This window comes from Symphalangus syndactylus, chromosome 5 (assembly GCF_028878055.3).
Source record: "Symphalangus syndactylus isolate Jambi chromosome 5, NHGRI_mSymSyn1-v2.1_pri, whole genome shotgun sequence".
NCBI classification, from domain to species: domain Eukaryota; kingdom Metazoa; phylum Chordata; class Mammalia; order Primates; family Hylobatidae; genus Symphalangus; species Symphalangus syndactylus.
The window spans coordinates 38,210,563-38,228,031 of record NC_072427.2 but is presented as its reverse complement, the minus strand read 5'-3'; the positions used below and the strand labels follow the sequence as shown (position 1 = coordinate 38,228,031).

The window sequence follows — 17,469 nt, the reverse complement described above, 5'->3', positions numbered from 1 at the left end:
GAAGAGGGCAAGAAGCCGATCTAAAAGAGACCCTCAGAGGAGACAGAGCCCACAAACTTGGGAGAGGTTTTCGGGGCCTAGGAGAACGGTACTCTACGTCAGCCAGGGTAGCCGGGAAGAAGGCAAAGGAGTCTGTGGGCTGGGCCTGCCCTCTCCTCAGTCCCTGCACCAGGCCTGAGCGATCGGTTCGCGCTTCCAGAGCCCCTTCCCAGGGTCTCTGCGAGCCAGGAGGGAAAGGAAGAGAGGAGAGAAGGGGAGGAAAAGGGGAGACACGCCCCAGAGGAGTTGGAACACAGGAGGGAAAGGGGACCATACTCGGTAGCCCGAGGGAAAAACGAGGCGAGGGGGGCGAGGGGGGCGAGGGCGACCCCGCGCCGCTACCCGCGGAAGATTTATGGCGCCTCCCGGGTTCCAAGGACAGGCTGCGTTCGTCGCTGCTGCCACCGCCGGTAGTCGCCGTGGCCGCTGCGCCCCCTGCCCAGGCGGTCCGCCGCGCCCCAGGCCATCCCTGCCATTATTAACTTCTGTTTGATTAGGGTAATTGTTCAAACTTGGGCCGGACAGTATGATTAATTACAGTTTAATTAACGTGTCCATTAAGGACACTTAATGCCAGGGGGGCAGGGAGGGAGGTGGTGGAAGCGGCCGACGGGGCGTCTGGGTGCGGGCAAAGAGGGGCGGGGTGCGACTGGTAACTCAAACGAAGAAGTAGAGACAGATTGAGAGAGGAAGAGAAGGGGACCCAATGGGGCGTTGGGGAAAGAATGGTGAAGACGGAGAGACCGACTGAGACAGGAGAGGGGTGGAGAGAAACGGAGCTTTGAGGAGAAAGAGGAGGTACCCAGGGGCGTCTGTAGCATCAGGGGACTGGGCCTCCCCCATGGGGAAACTGGCTTAGCAGCATTGAGAGAGTAGTTAACCTCAGATTACTCCCAACGATGAATTGGCTCCTGCCCTGGGCCTGTTGGTGACGGCAAGGGGAGGCATTCAAGGCTGAGGGCTCCCCAAACCTAGTTCCCAAGTCCCCCGCTCAGGGACGGAAACAGGAGAACGCCCCTCCTCAGGTTAGAGCTCTCTTGATACCTCCCACCGAAGTCAGGAGCATGGGAGAGGCAGATCTGCTCCTTCCCGGGTGTCATCCTCGCTGCCCCGCACCCAGGTCCCTGTCCCGGTTTCTGGGTGACCCTACTGGTTCCCCAGGGCCACTCTAGGCTCCACCACCCTGGCCCTCGCCTGCGGCCGGAAAGTGAAGTACTCCTCCCTGCGCCCGTACCTCTTGAGTCCCCCTTAGCCCCATCACCCGGTTCTGGCACAGACCAAAACTGGCTCCTTGGCCGGGAGCACTGGGCCCTCCCCATTTCGTTCTTGGGGACAAACTTTTTGGCCCCAGGGCCTTTCCTCCCTCCTGGCCTCTCCAGCTAGAGCGGGACGCAGGTGCAGGGCTCTGGACGCAGGTGTGCCGCCGCTTACCTGGGGCGTGCAGGCCTTGGGGCTGCGGAGAGGCGGCGGGCGCCACGCGTGGCCCGCGGGCGGGCGGACCCGGGGAGGGCGCTAGCGACTGCGCGGGCGGTGGGTGTGGCGCCCCGGCTCGCAGCTGTCAGGCGCGCCTGCCCCGCCACTCGGGCTGTGACCGCGCCGTCCCCGCCGCCGCGCCATGCGCTCCAGGCTTCGGCCTCTTCTTCCGGCCAGTCCCTGGCCTCGGGGTCAGCGGCTCAGGGTTCGCATCTCCGCGCCCGGGGCCCCGGCGCCCCGCGCCCGCTGAGAGCGGGAGGGGCCGCGGGTGGGAGCGCGGAGAACCAGGGAGCGCGGCTGTGCGCGCGCGCGGGGAGGGGCCGCGCCGTCACCCAGAGAGCCCGGCGGATCCCGGACTCCCGCCCGCCGCTCCTCCCGTCGCGCACCTCCGCTCACCGCTCGCCCGGCTCCAGCCGCCGCCGCACTGTGAGTACCCACGTCCGGTAGCCCGCCGCCCCCGCGCTCTGCCCCTGCAGCTTTTTTTTCGTTTAGTTCTGATTTGAGTTCCTGTGGCTGTTGTTTTTATGATTATACCTAAAGACACCACCGCCTCGCTCCCACCACTGCCAGTCTCCCGCTTCGCTGCCCTCCCCAAGCTCGTTCATCTAGCTTCGGGAGCCGACGAGGGTTCCCCAAGCTGCTCTGGCTGCTGCTCCTTGTCGCTGCATATGGCCCTTCGCCTGTGCTTTCCGCTTTGGCCCCCGAAACTCGGTTCCTTTCCTAGGGACCCCCTTCTTCTGACTCCAGGCCCGGACCCCCCTCCTCTGACTCAGGGAAAACCGCGCAGGGACCCAGGACCCTCAGCTGGGGTACGCTGTCGGCTCGGGCGTTGTCTTCACTGTATGCGGGCCAGGCACAGTTGCCGATTTCGAGAAACCGAGAAGCTGTCATTTCCCAGCGCTGCGCGCCCTCCAGCCACCTCCAGGAGGGCGCGAGGCTTGTCAGCCGGGGAGTTAGGACAGTGTTTTTGCCTCCAACAGTGATATAAAGGACTTCAACGCGAAATGAGGGTCAACTTATTTTAGTTCGATCCTCGGAGAAAAAGATGAAACAGAGAGATAATACATAAATAGCTTGCTACTTGAAGAAGGTACAAAACAGATGAGAGAAAGAGGAGCGAGCTGGCAGAGACAGCTCAGGGACAGATAAGATCGACAAATGAGGGTCTCCTAGACAAATAGAGAAGAAGGGAGAGAGACAGATAAACAGAAGATTCCAGTCTCCTTGCTGAAGGCTTTTGAACTGGGATCCCCTGTCTGTCTGGAGCTGCCCCTCTGAAAATGGAGTTACCTTCAGGGCCGACTGCAGGGGAGGAGCCCTCAGGATTGGGCTGCCCTGGCCGCAGGAGCGCCTGCAGCCTTGGGCCGGATGGAAGCCTGGCTTGTCTGAGGACCTGTGGCTGGGTCAGGCGACCTAGAGGGCCCCAAACATCAGTCCCCAAGTGCCCCCGCTGCTGAGGTCTGCCTGCACAGCTCCCTCCCTGCCTCAGCCAGAAAGCAAAGTGCAGGACCAGCAGCAACTTTTGTGCCTGGAGCCTTGCAATGGCTACGAAGATGGCCGAGATTCCTTCCAGCCCATATAAGCCGGGACAGCGAGGCATGAAGGATACTCAGAGAGGTGATGCCCCTCAAAGAGGAAGCCCAGAGCCCCGAATCCTGCAGTTGGCCCGAGTGGGAAACGCATATCTGAAGGAGGAAAGCTCAGGGAGTGGGCGACTGGAAGCTAAGAAGTGGATCCCAACAAAGTTCCTTGAGAATCTCTCTGTCCCACGCGTTGACCTCGGTGGAAACCAGCTTTGGTCTGGAATACAGCTAAAAATGCAGAAAATGTGGTTAGAACTGCAGGATCCTGGTCTCACTAATAGCTGGAAAGAAAACGCTTTATGTATCCAGCCGAAATCTTTCTGCTCAACGAACGCGGGCGCCAGGCGTGAGAGGAGAAGCTCGGGTTTGTGGAAACTGGCAGTGCTGTCCCCTGAAGCCGGCTTGGCACCTAGCTGGGTGCGGGGCGGGGGCCGCGCTAGGTCCGGGCGCTCACCGAACGCTTTGGAGAGGGTCGGATTCAGCACCGCGAACAGCGGTAGCCGCCTCTCTCCTTCCCTGGCAGACCCGATTCCCTCCCCCTTCTCTCCACCCCCCTCTACCCCCTGCTGTCTGGAGATCAGCAGTGACCGCCCCTCCCCCCTCCCCACCCCTCCTCGCACTGCCCCCGCCCGCCCGCGTGCATGCGCGACTGAGCAGAGGGGCGGCCGGTCCCCGAAGTCCGGGCTTCAGGACCCGGGCCGGCAGCACTGGCTGCGAGGGTTGCCGAAGGCGCACGGATCTGGGCGCTGAAAAAGCCTGGATTTGGCAATGGCTTTGCTGTGTGGCCTTGGGCAAGTCACTCTGCGTATCTGGGTTTCACTTCCTTCCCAATCCGAAAACGGGATTGGGTTCCCTGCAGCCCGGGCATTCCTGAGGTCTCCTTTACCTCTTCTCCTCCCCCAAGCCCCGGGGGCTGTTGTTAACGGCGCCAAAATGGGTCTGAATAACAAAAGACGCCTGTCCAGGGGGTGAATGAGTTTGGACTCCCCACTGCCAAGTATCCCCCGCGCGCCCAACTCGGCGCGCCCTCCTGGGCGGGCCGGAGCCTCGGCGGCGGCGCTGAAAATGGCTCATCTGCTCTCTGCTTTCTCTATTTCGCAGGAGCGGCGGCATGGAGGCTCTCACTACTCAGCTGGGGCCGGGGCGCGAGGGCAGTTCTTCGCCCAACTCCAAGCAGGAGCTGCAGCCGTACTCGGGCTCCAGCGCTCTCAAACCCAACCAGGTGGGCGAGACGTCGCTGTACGGGGTGCCCATTGTGTCGCTGGTCATCGACGGCCAGGAGCGCCTATGCCTGGCGCAGATCTCCAACACCCTCCTCAAGAACTACAGCTATAATGAGATCCACAACCGCCGCGTGGCCCTGGGCATCACGTGCGTGCAGTGCACGCCGGTACAGCTGGAGATTCTGCGTCGGGCCGGGGCCATGCCCATCTCTTCGCGCCGCTGCGGCATGATCACCAAGCGAGAGGCCGAACGCCTGTGCAAGTCGTTCCTGGGCGAGCACAAACCACCCAAGCTGCCCGAGAACTTCGCCTTCGATGTGGTGCACGAGTGCGCGTGGGGCTCGCGTGGTAGCTTCATCCCTGCGCGTTACAACAGCTCTCGTGCCAAGTGCATCAAGTGCGGCTACTGCAGCATGTACTTCTCGCCCAACAAGTTCATCTTCCACTCGCACCGCACACCCGACGCCAAGTACACGCAGCCCGATGCCGCCAACTTCAACTCCTGGCGTCGTCACCTCAAACTCAGTGACAAGTCGGCCACAGACGAACTGAGCCATGCTTGGGAGGACGTCAAGGCCATGTTTAATGGCGGCACGCGCAAGCGGACCTTCTCCCTACAAGGAGGCGGCGGAGGCGGTGCTAATGGCGGGTCGGGTGGGCAGGGGAAGGGTGGTGCTGGCGGCGGTGGCGGCGGTGGCCCAGGGTGCGGTGCGGAGATGGCCCCAGGCCCGCCGCCCCACAAAAGCCTGCGCTGTGGCGAAGATGAAGCTGCCGGGCCTCCGGGGCCACCTCCACCCCACCCGCAGCGCGGACTTGGCCTGGTGACTGGAGCTAGTGGCCCGGCGGGCCCAGGAGGGCCCGGTGGCGGCGCCGGCGTACGAAGCTACCCGGTGATCCCGGTGCCCAGCAAAGGCTTTGGGCTCCTGCAAAAGCTGCCCCCACCACTTTTCCCCCATCCTTACGGCTTCCCTACGGCCTTCGGCCTATGCCCCAAAAAGGACGACCCGGTTTTAGGCGCGGGCGAGCCAAAGGGCTGTCCTGGCACTGGGAGCGGCGGCGGAGGCGCGGGAACTGGCGGAGGTGCGGGGGGCCCGGGAGCCAGTCACTTGCCCCCGGGGGCAGGGGCGGGCCCGGGCGGCGGCGCCATGTTCTGGGGGCATCAACCCTCCGGGGCAGCCAAGGACGCAGCGGCAGTGGCTGCAGCGGCCGCCGCCGCCACTGTGTACCCGACGTTTCCCATGTTCTGGCCAGCAGCAGGCAGCCTCCCGGTACCTTCCTACCCCGCTGCTCAGAGCCAAGCCAAGGCCGTGGCGGCAGCCGTGGCGGCGGCAGCGGCCGCGGCGGCGGCAGCTGCTGGCAGCGGTGCCCCAGAGCCCCTGGACGGTGCCGAGCCAGCCAAAGAGGGTGGCCTCGGCGCGGAGGAACGCTGCCCGAGCGCTCTGTCCCGCGGGCCCCTGGACGAAGACGGCGCGGACGAGGCGCTGCCACCGCCCCTGGCCCCGCTGCCCCCGCCGCCCCCGCCGCCCGCACGCAAAGGCTCCTACGTGTCGGCCTTCCGGCCGGTGGTCAAGGACACCGAGAGCATCGCTAAGCTCTACGGGAGCGCCCGGGAGGCGTACGGCGCGGGGCCTGCTCGGGGGCCGGGACCCGGCGCTGGGAGCGGCGGCTACGTGAGCCCGGACTTTCTGAGCGAGGGCAGCTCCAGCTACCATTCCGCCTCGCCCGACGTGGACACCGCGGACGAGCCCGAGGTGGACGTGGAATCCAACCGCTTCCCAGACGACGAGGGTGCCCAGGAGGAGACCGAGCCCAGAGCACCCAGCGCAGGGGGTGGCCCAGACGGTGAACAGCCCACTGGAGCCCCTTCCGCCACCTCCTCTGGAGCGGACGGTCCCGCAGACTCTCCAGACGGCGGCAGCCCCCTCCCCCGGCGCCGCCTCAGGCCACCCCCAGCTGGCCCGCCCGCATTTGGGGACTTGGCGGCCGACGACTTGGTGCGGAGACCTGAGAGGAGCCCCCCAAGCGGCGGCGGCTACGAGCTGCGAGAGCCTTGCGGGCCCCTAGGAGGCCCCGCGCCGGCCAAGGTGAGCCCCGCGCCCGCCCCGCCGGTGGCGCCTTCCCACTTACCCTGTGCGAGGCAGGGCTGCGGGGCCGGGCGGAGAACGGGAATTTTGTTCCGCGCAGGCGTGGGAGCAGCAGGCCCCGGCCACTCTCCGCAGGCCCAGCCTCGGGCGCGCTGCGAAACTGGGCCCACCCGCACCCTCCAGTGAGGGTTTCGAAGGGAAGGGAAGCTGGGGGCGGGGGGAGGACTGGGGAACTTGTGTGCTTTGTTTTTGTTGATGGGAATGGGGAGGAGACCGGCAGAGACTGCCAGACACAGAGACAGAAAAGGGGTGTGGAGAAAGAAAGAGGAGGTAAGAAAGGAACCCAGAGCCAGAGAAAAGCGCTCGCCTGGGTGGGCATCAGAGTCCCAAGGAAGAGGAGAAGAGAGGACAGTGTGGCCTCTACCTGAGTCTGGCCCCAGCAGTACCGGGTCCCGGAATCTCCCACCACCCCAACTCGCAGTTTTCCGAGTCTCTTCGCACTCCCGCCTTGGGAACCAGAGGGTTCGTTGCTGGGATGCTGTCTCGGGACCGCGTGCGGAGCGGGAGGGGGGCTCTCAAGTTGGCAGGGCCGGGGCTTGAGGGGCAGGATGCAGCCAGGCTGGAGTCGTTGGCCATTTTGAAAGTGAGTGCGCATACCTGTACATTCGGTTCATTAAAACAGGAATCATTAACCGGATGCGAAAGGAGTCATTTATGCCGGGGACGGGGCACCGGCGGGAGGGAAAATGCCTAAAAGGAGGCGGGTGCAGAGGGTGGAGGACACTTTGAACGGCCCTCGGCTTGGGAGCCGCTTTGTATTTGGAGTAATTTTCCCGCGGGCGCTTATAATTACCCTGAATCTACCAGGGGGCAAGGGTGCGCTGCGTGCGTCACTGTGCCCGCTCAAGTCCAGCGGGCGCACCAACCTCTGCCACTCCCTCGGCTTTCCCTCTAGGCCGCGGGGTAGGGCTGGGCGTCTTCGGGCCGCCGCAGGGCGACCCCCTAATCGCCTGTCATTTCTCGGCCGCCGCAGGTGTACGCGCCCGAGAGGGATGAGCACGTGAAGAGCGCGGCGGTGGCGCTGGGGCCCGCGGCCTCCTACCTCTGCACCCCCGAGGCCCACGGTAACGCCTGTCGCGGCCGCTGGCCACTGTAATGGGGGGACCGCAGACACAGAGCCGGGGTCAAGGAAGGCCTGCGAAGAAGGACAAGGAGAGAGACGCAGAGAAAGAGGGAGAGGGAAAGAAAAATAATGAAAACAAGGAAGCTAAGCTAGTACTCCCAACAACTTCCAATCTTTAGTTACTTAAAAACAACAGTGACAACACGCCCTCTCCACCACACGCACACACGTGCTTCAGTACACCCAGACACGGCGTTAAACCCTTAACAAAATCACGCCCGACACGGCCTTCAAGTCCTCTCATTTATTCAGCAAGTGTGTTTGGCCGCGGGGTCCCCTTTGGCTAGGCCGGATCCGGGCGGAGGATGGGGGCGCATGGCCGCGCGCTTGGGTACCCCAGAAGCGCCAGGGTAGCTGAGGCCCAACGCGGGGTGGGGGCCGCCCTGCACTTGCGCGCCTTACCAGGTTCCTCACAGAGGAGGGGTTGGGGGCCGCGGAAATTCGGGCAGGTCGAGGCAGCCGAACCCCGGACGATGTCCCCCCACCCACCCCGAAGGTCGCAGCCTGGGCCGCGTTCTCGGCAGGAGTCGCGCGGACAGACCCGGCGGCCACGCGCGCTTGCGGTGCCCCAGTATCTGCGCGCGATGTAGGTCGCTCGTCCCTGGTGGGCTCAGCTGCTCGTCTTGCTCTTTTCCAAGGGGCTGGGGCGGGGGGCTGAAGCCCGGAGATGAGCAGACCACGCTCGGGGGTGGGGGGTGCCCGGCCCAAAGCCTCAGGGCGCGCGCCTGGGCTCACAGCCGGGAACCAGAGGCGGCCACGACGCTTTTAATTAGGGCTCGGGCGCCCCGACCGCGGCAGCTCCGGCAGTATCGGGGTCACGGTTTCTTTGCTTCTCCTTGAAACTCGGTTATTGCCTTCAAGAGCCAGATAAGGAAGACAATCACTCGCCCGCCGATGATTTGGAAACGAGGAAATCCTATCCAGACCAAAGGAGTATCTCCCAGCCAAGTCCTGCAAATACAGACAGAGGTGAGCCAGCCCTTGAACCCATCGCTCCCCACCGCACTCGGGAGCAGGGACCCAGGTCGCCCAGGTTCCCAGAGGCTTGCGAGAAAGGCTTTTAATCAAGTGTAAGCGGCTGCCAGTCTTCTTCTTCGGCGAGCAGATAAATATTTAACCCGAGCAGGGTGCAGGCCAGGTTTTCCGAATTGCTGCCTCCTCGGTGGGTTTGAGGATTTTTCAGGTAAGGGCAGAGGATGTACTAAAAGGAAATGGAGGGACGTCCTCACCCACATAAAATAGGTCAAAGGGCACTTCCTGTCCTTAGATGGCTCATCTTCCCTGGGCCGTCTCCTCCAGGGGTCACTCTCCTACTCTCTACTGTGATGTCCTAGAAGGTGGGTAGTACCGGATGCCTGTAACTGTCTCTTCTAAAGGCAGAAGGTCTAGGGTAGGTCCCTGACTCGATGTGGTTCCTGGGAAGCTCACCCCTCCCCTCTCAAGGGCTTTCCCAGGACAGAACCCCTCTTACCTGCCCTTGTATCCCAGGCGAAGATGGGCTTACCTTGGATGTCACAGGAACTCAGCTGGTGGAGAAAGATATCGAGAACCTGGCCAGAGGTGAGGCTAAATTTGTGAAAAAGGTGTACACTGTGCTTGAGAGTGATGGGTCATTCCTGTAGAGGGGTGTTATCCCTGTAGGGGGTGAGTGTGGAAAAGACACTCACCAAGGCCTTGGGGACACCAGTTTTCCTTTCTTTGGGTGGAAAGTATGATCCTCTGGACACATTACCCTGGCACAGAGGTATGTATGTGTGGGTACAGCATGGGAGTAAAACAAACCCCCAGAAGTTTATTAGAAGTTTGGGTTCCCAAGGCCCGGGTCTATCTGAATAGCCTTGCCAGAAAGAGAAATGAGTAACGACGATCGGAATTTTTGATGCCCGTGGACAATCAGACAGGACAGTCTGGGTCCGCTAAACTCAATGGAAAACAGGACTTCAATGCAGGATTGCAGGGAAGCATTTATTTTAGGAATGTGAGAGGTGTTTTTCTTTCTCCTGGAATTGAGGTATAACCACCTCCACCTTACCCTAAATGCAGTGTGGATGGAGCTTGTTTGCAGAATGTGGATCCCTGTGTTACTGCTCAGCCTGTAAGGAGGAGACTATGGCTCAGGGTGCAGAGTAGGGGAGTCTTTAGCCCCACTTTGCCCTTCTACCTTCCATTCTTGCATTTCAGAAGAGCCTCTCCTGGGAGAGGGCCCAGATACCAATGACCTCATGGTCAGGGCAGATGCCACATCTATCCCTCTGGAGTTGGTTCTGAGGGCACTAACAGAGGCCTCTGCACCAAGCTCCCTGCCCCTCAGCTAGCCCATAGATGGTCTTGGGAATTTGTGGCAGGAGGAAGACAAGCATTGGTGGCCTTCCATTCTTCCTAGTTACAGATTTACAGGAAATGCCATTACCTTCAAAATCATTGGTGCTTTATAGTGAGGGTTCTTAGCGTGGATTTGGCAGTCTTCAGACCTCCTGAAATTGTAGGCAAACTGTTGTGTGTGTATTTTTCTGGGAAAGGTGTCCAAGGCTCTGACCAAAGCCCCCCTGATTTATATTGAAAGGGCGGAGGTGGGGAGGAGGTCGGGGGGCGGGGTCTGTCACTTGAAGTGGGAAATCAAGTTTCCGTGGACCAGCCTCTTAGGTTAGGGAGTTAGGAACAACTTAAAGCAGTTGCCCAGCTGCATAGTTCTTGGAGCCAGAGCCTAGATTCCACCGTCCTGAATTTATTCTCCTGGGCATCCTACCCCACAGCCCAGTTTCTTCACCCAAATCCTTTGAATGCAGTTGGTAAAGCCAGAGAGTGGAGGGTCTCCACCTACTGGTCATCCTTCTCAACTCTCCTCTCAGGGTTGTTGGCCAAGGCAGAACCTGGGTGCTTTCTAGGTCTCCTGAGCTCCAAGTAACCCTGCTTTGCCTCCCACTTTACCTCCCACTTTTCCCCTTTCACAGACGAATTGCAAAAACTGCTCCTGGAACAAATGGAGCTCCGCAAGAAGCTGGAACGGGAATTTCAGAGTCTCAAAGGTACCCACTGCCATCCTGCCTCACCCTACCTCATCACCGAGCCTTCCACCAGGGTGCCCCGACCTACTCCGAAAGACAGGTGCCAGGCAACTGGTACTAGGCGCCCTGCAGGAGCCAAGAAACTGTCGTTTTCCAGGGCTGCAGGCGAATGGCTGGGTGGGAGTTGGGGGTAGGGGTGAAAGGGGGGGGCAGGGAGTGAGAAAGTGGAGCCGGGGGAGGGGGCTGTGCGTAACAACAGCTCTCACTTAATCAATTTGCACAGATAATTTTCAGGATCAAATGAAGAGGGAATTGGCTTATCGAGAAGAAATGGTGCAACAGCTGCAAATTGTCAGAGGTAAGACGGGAGTCAGGTGAGCGCGTGCACGGGCCGTAACTGCCTCTCGTCTGGCAGGAGCCGCAATGTTGGCTCAGTCATTTGGATTTAAATTGAAGGTAATTTAACAATTATTTTTTTTATTTAATATCCTTTGTATACTCTGATTAGCCTCAGAATGGCAAGCGAGCCCAGCAAACGGCTTGCAGGCATCATTACATGGAGTGATTGAACTTCTTATCGCGGCAATTTCCATGGTTTCTAAATTAAAAATCGAGGCGTAAAATTACCTGGGAAGTAATGCCTAAGTTTGCTTTAATTTTGGTTAGATCCGTCTGCCTTTAAGCGCCATCCCAGGCCATTTCCTTCCTCCGCCAGTCTGCAGTTAGGAGCTCCGGTACCCCCTCCCCCATCCCTGGAGTTGTTTCTGCGCGGAGCTGCGCCCTGGGGAAAGGAGGAAGCCCGGGCTGTGACCCAGGCCTTTCGGAGGGTGGTCTGCGTTTCCTCACGGGCCGCTCCCCTTGTCTTCCAGATACCCTGTGTAACGAACTCGACCAGGAGCGGAAGGCGCGCTACGCCATCCAGCAGAAATTGAAAGGTGGGGAAGCCGGGAAACAAAGATAGGAGGGGTGCTGGGTGCCGGCCGTGCTGTCGAGTGAATGAATGAATAGTGGGACTAGTGAGGAAGGCCACGATGCACGTGGATCAGAATCTGCGAGGGAGAAAATTGGGAACTGATTTTTAACGGGAAGATTATTCTAGGATGGTGGGGTAAAAAGAAAGAGACCCTTGGGCTTTGGGCGTCAGAAAAATCTGCCTTCTAGTACCAATTCTGGCTTTGAGCAGGTTGACTCCTCTCTTACTGTGCCTCAGTTTCCTCTTCTGTAAAATGGGGCTACTGAACCAGAGCAGTGGTTCTGAATCACCAGCCTTTGTCCTACCCTCCTGCCTCCTCCTGATCCGCTCGGTTGAGATTCCCTGACCCCAAAGGGTTGGGTAAGGCCGGGGAAGGGAAAGGGTGGACTGCGCGGTGAGGTGAGCCAGGAGAGGCGCCCAGAGTGACCCTCGCGACTCTCTCCCCAGAAGCCCACGACGCCCTGCACCACTTCTCCTGCAAGATGCTGACGCCCCGCCACTGCACTGGCAACTGCTCCTTCAAGCCCCCGCTGTTGCCCTAGGGCCGGCCTGGCCGCACCCCTGCGCCCTCAAGCCATGCTGCTCCTTGTAAATACCCGCTGCCGCGGCGGCCCTGAGCGAGGAACAAGCCATTCGGACCCGACCGATGTAAATACAGCCGCCCGTCCGCCCGCCTTCCTCCCGGGCTCCCCGGCCTTGCCCGCCCCCTCCCGGGCGTCCCTGTCCAGGGCCCCGGCTTGGTTTCCAAGTGTAAATACCGCCTCGCCTCTCAAATCCCCCTACCCCGTTTGAACTCTAGGGCATCGGACCTCAAGGGGTTAACTGGACAGACGGGGGGCGGGAGGGGAGAGCGCCCCCTCCCATTGTATAGCCTTGAACCCGATTGTGAATACAGTGTAGCAACTTCGCTGGCGCCTGCCCCGCACTCCCCGTCCGGTCCACTTCTGAAACTCCTGTTCCTAATGACAAAGTGGCTATGTGCAATGGATATAAATGTACTGTGAGTCTCTCCGTTCAGTATTAGGTTCACTTTAATTTATTTATGCTGTAAGTTATTTTTGCTTCCTTCTCCTGGACCCACTTCCAGTCCCGTTTTGCATTCCTCTTTGGATTTTGCTTTATTTTTTGTTGTAACCTCTTGATGTAACAGCACTTTAAAAGGGCGACGACTGACTCACGAGATGGCAACCACCTGGAGCCTGTTTGGGGAGACCACCCTGTACCCGTGACTTTCGTTTTTAATAATAATAATAATAATAAAAGATGTCACTTCTGGGGCTACGGAGGTGGGAGTGCACCGGCGGAGCGGGGCGGGCGGAACACTGCAACAGGTGGGGGTAGGAGCCGCCCTGCGGGTTCTGGGGCTCCCAGGGTCAGAATCGGGCCTGCTCAGGTGGGCAGCAGCGAGCAGTCAACCTCTCCACTGTCCCCTCCAGACACACTCAGTTTTCCCCCACAGGGCACTGCCTCTCCGCGTTTAGGACCCTCCCTTGGGCCCGGGATGGAGGAGAGGGGCATTACGTCACTGTCCTTAGCGCAGCGGTCCCGGGTTCTTTCCTCAAGCGCTCGAAGGGGCCGAGGATTCATCCATGCCCATTTCCACGCCTGCCACACCGGGGAAGTTACCTCCGGGGCGCTCACAGACAGGGCGCCCTGCCGGGAATCCCAGGTTCACCAGAATTATCCCTTTAGATGGCGCGGGCACCGCCGGCCTGGCCTGGGAGCGCTGCGGCGGGGCGGAGGTCGCAGGGCGTAAGGTGGGTCTCCGCCGGGTAGGCTTGGAAAGGAAGGCGGGACTTGGAGAGCTCGGTCACAGACGGCCTCCCGTCTGCCCCGCCGCTACCCGAAAGGAGGGAGCCCGGTCCGCATTTTCTGTTCGGTCCATTTTAGTCTGAGAGGGACTAAGGACTCGCCAGGCCTCGGCTGGGGCGTCAGACGTCCGGGTCGCGGTTGGCAAGGCCTCCCAGCGGCCTCAGTTTCCACAGGGCACCTCCTGCTTGGGCTACAGACGACGCTGCAAACTGCAGAACACTCTTTTTGCGGGGAGGAGAGTGTGGATGTAGTGGGAGAGAGCGCACGGCACTGGGAATCATTCAGTCTTGGCTTCCATTTCTCGCCCTCGGCTGGCTAGTGGGGGTCCCGGGTTGAGCCCTTCTTTTATCTTTCCTGGGTCTCCGTTTCGGCCTCTATGAAATAACATGCAGGCCTCCGTCCATGAGGCTGGTAGAAGGCGGGCGGCAGTCCCCACGCCACCGGCCAGCAGCTCGGGACCGGGAGCCCTGGGCAGCGAGGGCCGGGAAGTTTCGTGGCGGGTTGTCTTGGTGGGCCTTGGACGGAGCCGGCGAGTAGGGGCACACTCTGGGCCTCCCCGAAGCTGTGCAGACGGGGAGTCCCGCTGCGCGGTACAGCCAGGAAGCCAGTCCCTAGAGTCCTTTGCGCTGGGGGTCGGAGCCTTGGAGTCCCAGGATGTTCCGACGGCTAAGACCAGAGCGGACACAAAGCAGATAACAATGGTGAGGGCGCCGGCCCATGGCGAAGCATCGCCTCCGGACAGGCCATCTCCGGGCAGGGCCCCTCTAGGGAGCGGGAACGTTTCATATGCATGGGACCCACCAGATCCGCTTTCTGCTGGACCCGTGGCGAAACTGAGGTCCAGAGAGGAATAGACTGGAGTCCCCAGGGCGCGCCAGGGCCCGCGGAACTGCGACGGGGCGGGACAGCGCGAATGTGGGAGTTTGCCGGCGCCTTTCCCCACGGCGGATTGCACCTTTGGAAGCCGCACTTTTCTTCTCTGTAAAATGGGCATAACCGTTACCACCCAGGCAGGAAGTTCCGTGGCTGCGGCCCGACAGAGGAGCCTGGCAAATGCTCCTTCCCACTCTTCCTTCCCAACTCCCCTCGAAGTGGAAAAGCTCCTAGGCAGCTGGGGCCCTGCGGAAGGGACGCCCCATCTGGGCAGGAATCTCTGCGGACTGGAGTCGTAGGCGGATCCGACCCGGAAAGCTCAGTCGCAAAAACCCTCCCGGGCTTCGCGTCCCTTCAGAAGTGGTTTGTTCCCCCCAAAATGTTAATAACCAAACGATTGGTATGGATGTAATTATCAATAATTATACGAATTATTGCTGATTGCGGGGCTCGTAGCTACTTTAATTAGTTTACCAGATTCTAATTAAGTTAAATGAAACATTAATAGGGAAAATATGCTTTGGAAAAAAACCCAGGATTTTAAAAAAGTCTATTTCTCGCCACAATGTTGCCACCTTGCGACAGATTTTAGGCATTACAGCCAACGCCCGAAGGCCCAGACTAGGGTGCCTGGGCTCCCAGGGACAAATAGTGGGGCCTGGAAGTTGGAGGAGGCAGTTGAGCACAGAATATCCTGCTGGCTGTTCTCCTGGAGTGTTTGGTTTGGCCTGGTCCCCAGTGGTGCCTACAGGAGGTCTGGCTCTGGAGTCCCAGGTCTGGGGTAAGGGACAAGAGCGCACGGAAGCCGGGACCCCTCTTGGGATCCGCAGTGGGAAGATAATCTCTATCCCCACCTGTTCTGGCAAATCCAGAGTGAGAGACTGAGCAAAGTTGGAGCCGCCGTTGGAGACAGCATCAAGTGGCTTTATTTTTCACCTCCACGGGAGAAAGCAGTAAGTCCCTTCCCATCTCCATTTCCTCTGTAAATCAGGGTAACCTGTGGGCAAAAGCACCACTTAGAAGACCCCTCAACTCCTGGAACACAGGTGACTCTGTGTTCTAGTGGCACTCGGTTCATGAGGCTAGCAGGGCCCTCACCTCCCTTTGTTATTCTTGGTTGTAAGTGTCTGTTGCCCTAAGACTGAAAGTAAGTCCACAGCAGGGGTCACACCTTGCTCTTCCTTGCAATCTTCAACACAGGGCCCAGGGCTCCACAGGCACACAACACATGTCTAGATGAATGGCTTCCAACTTTGCAGTTCATCTAGGTGCTGAAAATGTCTAAGGGAAGGAATCCCTAGGTGCTTCTGGACAACAGCCACTGATAAGCAATTAAGCTCATTTGCATAAGGTTAATTAAACACAGGTTTACTGCTCAGAAAGAAGATCCTTCATCAATAGAATTAGTTTTGGGAGCAGGTATCAGGTAAGTGATTGTGAACCTAGAAAAGGAAAACTTTGTTCCTGTTCCAGCTATGTCCTAAAGAGGGTACTCCTTCACTCCGTCATACTTTTCCAGGTCACTGGCACACAGGTCCACCCATTCCTAGCTACCCTGCTCTAAAGCCTTGATCCGTTGCAAACATGTGACTCCTGCCTTGAATTCAGAACACCAACAAAAGCAGAACTGGATCTGCATGCTCTTCCCATGAATTTTAAACAGCCTCATCTCCTCTCTCCATCCTCAGATGTGTGGCTAAGAGCACAAACTCTGGAGCCAGATTTACTGAGGTCTCAATGCTGCCCTGTCATTGATGAGTGACATTGGGCAAGTTGTTGAATCTCTCTGTGCCTCAGCTTCCTCTTCTATAACATAGGGAGATTAACAGTACCTATTTCATGGAACTGTTTTCTGTTCATATATGTAAAGCACTGAGAACAGGTCCTGGCATACAAGAAGTGCTATCGTATTGGTGTGTTTGTTAAGATTACAACTCCATCTGAGTTCACTTTCCTGAGACTCAAGCCAGGAATGCTTTTCGAGTCCCAAAATGGACCCCAGTCCGTCACCCTCCTCTCCTCTACGGGCCCAGACAGGGGGCCCAGAAAGGAGGACAAACCAGGACAAACCAGTGCTTTTTCAAGCCTGGACTATTGAGCTTTCTGGAGACACATTCATAAGAATCTACAAGCACAGAGGTTGGAGGGGCATCCTGCAACGCCAATGCATTGACTCTATGTGTCCAAAGAGACGAAGACTTGCCCAAGTTCCCTCAGCAGGAAGAAAGGAAGTCAGCCAGGTCTCTGGATTTTCTGGGACTAGGAACTGCCTGTGTCTTTCCTAATTTCTGTTCTAATATTTTCTTTCTTTCTTTTTTTTTTTTTTCAAGTAGAGACGGGGGCTTCACCTTGTTGGCCAGACTAGTCTCGAACCCCTGACCTCCGTATCCTCCCACCTCAGCCTCCCAAAGTACTGGGATTACGGGCGTGAGCCACCGCGGCTGGCCAGTTTCTTTAGAACAATCTGAACGGTCCTTTTTGGGCCAAGTCCTTCACTCTAGGATTCTATTTTACTCCCCATAACACCCCCTTCCGCATATGTAGACTAATAATATTCCAGTCTGATGGGTTGTCTGTGCTGAAGGAGAGGGAGCCACACCGACATTGGTCGTTTTCTTATTTGGCATCCCAAGGGAGATATTTAAAACTACTCACCCAATTGCCCAAGTGGCCTCCAAAGAACCAGATATCTCTAGGGGAAGAACAAAAATCCAGCCAACAAAGATTGTCCTCTAACGCCTTACATCGAAGGCCCAGAGCCAAGGAAGAGGCGGAGATGTCCCGCAGTCCCCTATTCTCGGCTGTTACCTGGAAAGGATCATTTCACCTCCACTGAAGAGAAAAGGAATGAGTCCTGAATGGAATGCTGCCCGGCAGCTCCCAGCGCCCGCTGGTAGAGTACCCGCCGCTGTCCCTGGATGGCTCCGGGGCCTCGAGCCTGACCGTCCTCCTGCGGCGCGCCTGGAGGCTGGGAGCTGTGCGGCCGCTCCGGGCAGATCGACTGAGGTCCCAGTGGCCGCAGGGCCTATGTGCATGCTCAAGCACTAGCAAAGCAGATTTACCATTTTTCTGTTGGAAAGATATTTCAGAAAACATTGACTAAGTCAACGAAGGAAATCTGAACGTGGCTGGACTTTGTTTCCTCTTTATCTTACCGCTTAGGACTGTGTTTTTGCAACTCAATTACCTGAGGCCTGGGTCCCGATCTTTTCAGGGTCAGG

General features: G+C 58.8%; 1 protein-coding gene and 1 long non-coding RNA gene across 3 annotated transcripts; one reads left to right on the top strand and one right to left on the bottom strand.

Annotated features, from left to right (window-relative positions):
• Positions 1–3,229: 3,229 nt before the first annotated feature.
• On the top strand, positions 3,230–12,575 carry SKOR1 (SKI family transcriptional corepressor 1). Of its 2 annotated transcripts, none has more exons than XM_055278004.2 (9): positions 3,230–3,459; positions 4,197–6,402; positions 7,436–7,526; positions 8,447–8,554; positions 9,074–9,145; positions 10,537–10,611; positions 10,874–10,948; positions 11,460–11,525; positions 12,011–12,575. In XM_055278004.2, the coding sequence occupies exons 2-9, from the start codon at positions 4,207–4,209 to the stop codon at positions 12,103–12,105; spliced, it is 2,778 nt and encodes a 925-aa protein (XP_055133979.1). In that variant the 5' UTR covers positions 3,230–3,459; positions 4,197–4,206; the 3' UTR covers positions 12,106–12,575. The 2 variants fall into 2 exon arrangements, with proteins under 2 accessions (XP_055133979.1, XP_055133977.1); XM_055278002.1 differs by lacking the exon at positions 3,230–3,459 and adding an exon at positions 3,770–3,970.
• Position 12,576: 1 nt separating this feature from the next.
• On the bottom strand, positions 12,577–17,073 carry LOC129482351 (uncharacterized). Its single transcript, XR_008657667.2, has 3 exons — positions 16,904–17,073; positions 15,347–15,690; positions 12,577–14,041 (listed from the first exon to the last, which is right to left on the bottom strand). It is a non-coding gene; the product is annotated as an uncharacterized lncRNA (long non-coding RNA).
• Between the last annotated feature and the right edge of the window lie 396 nt (positions 17,074–17,469).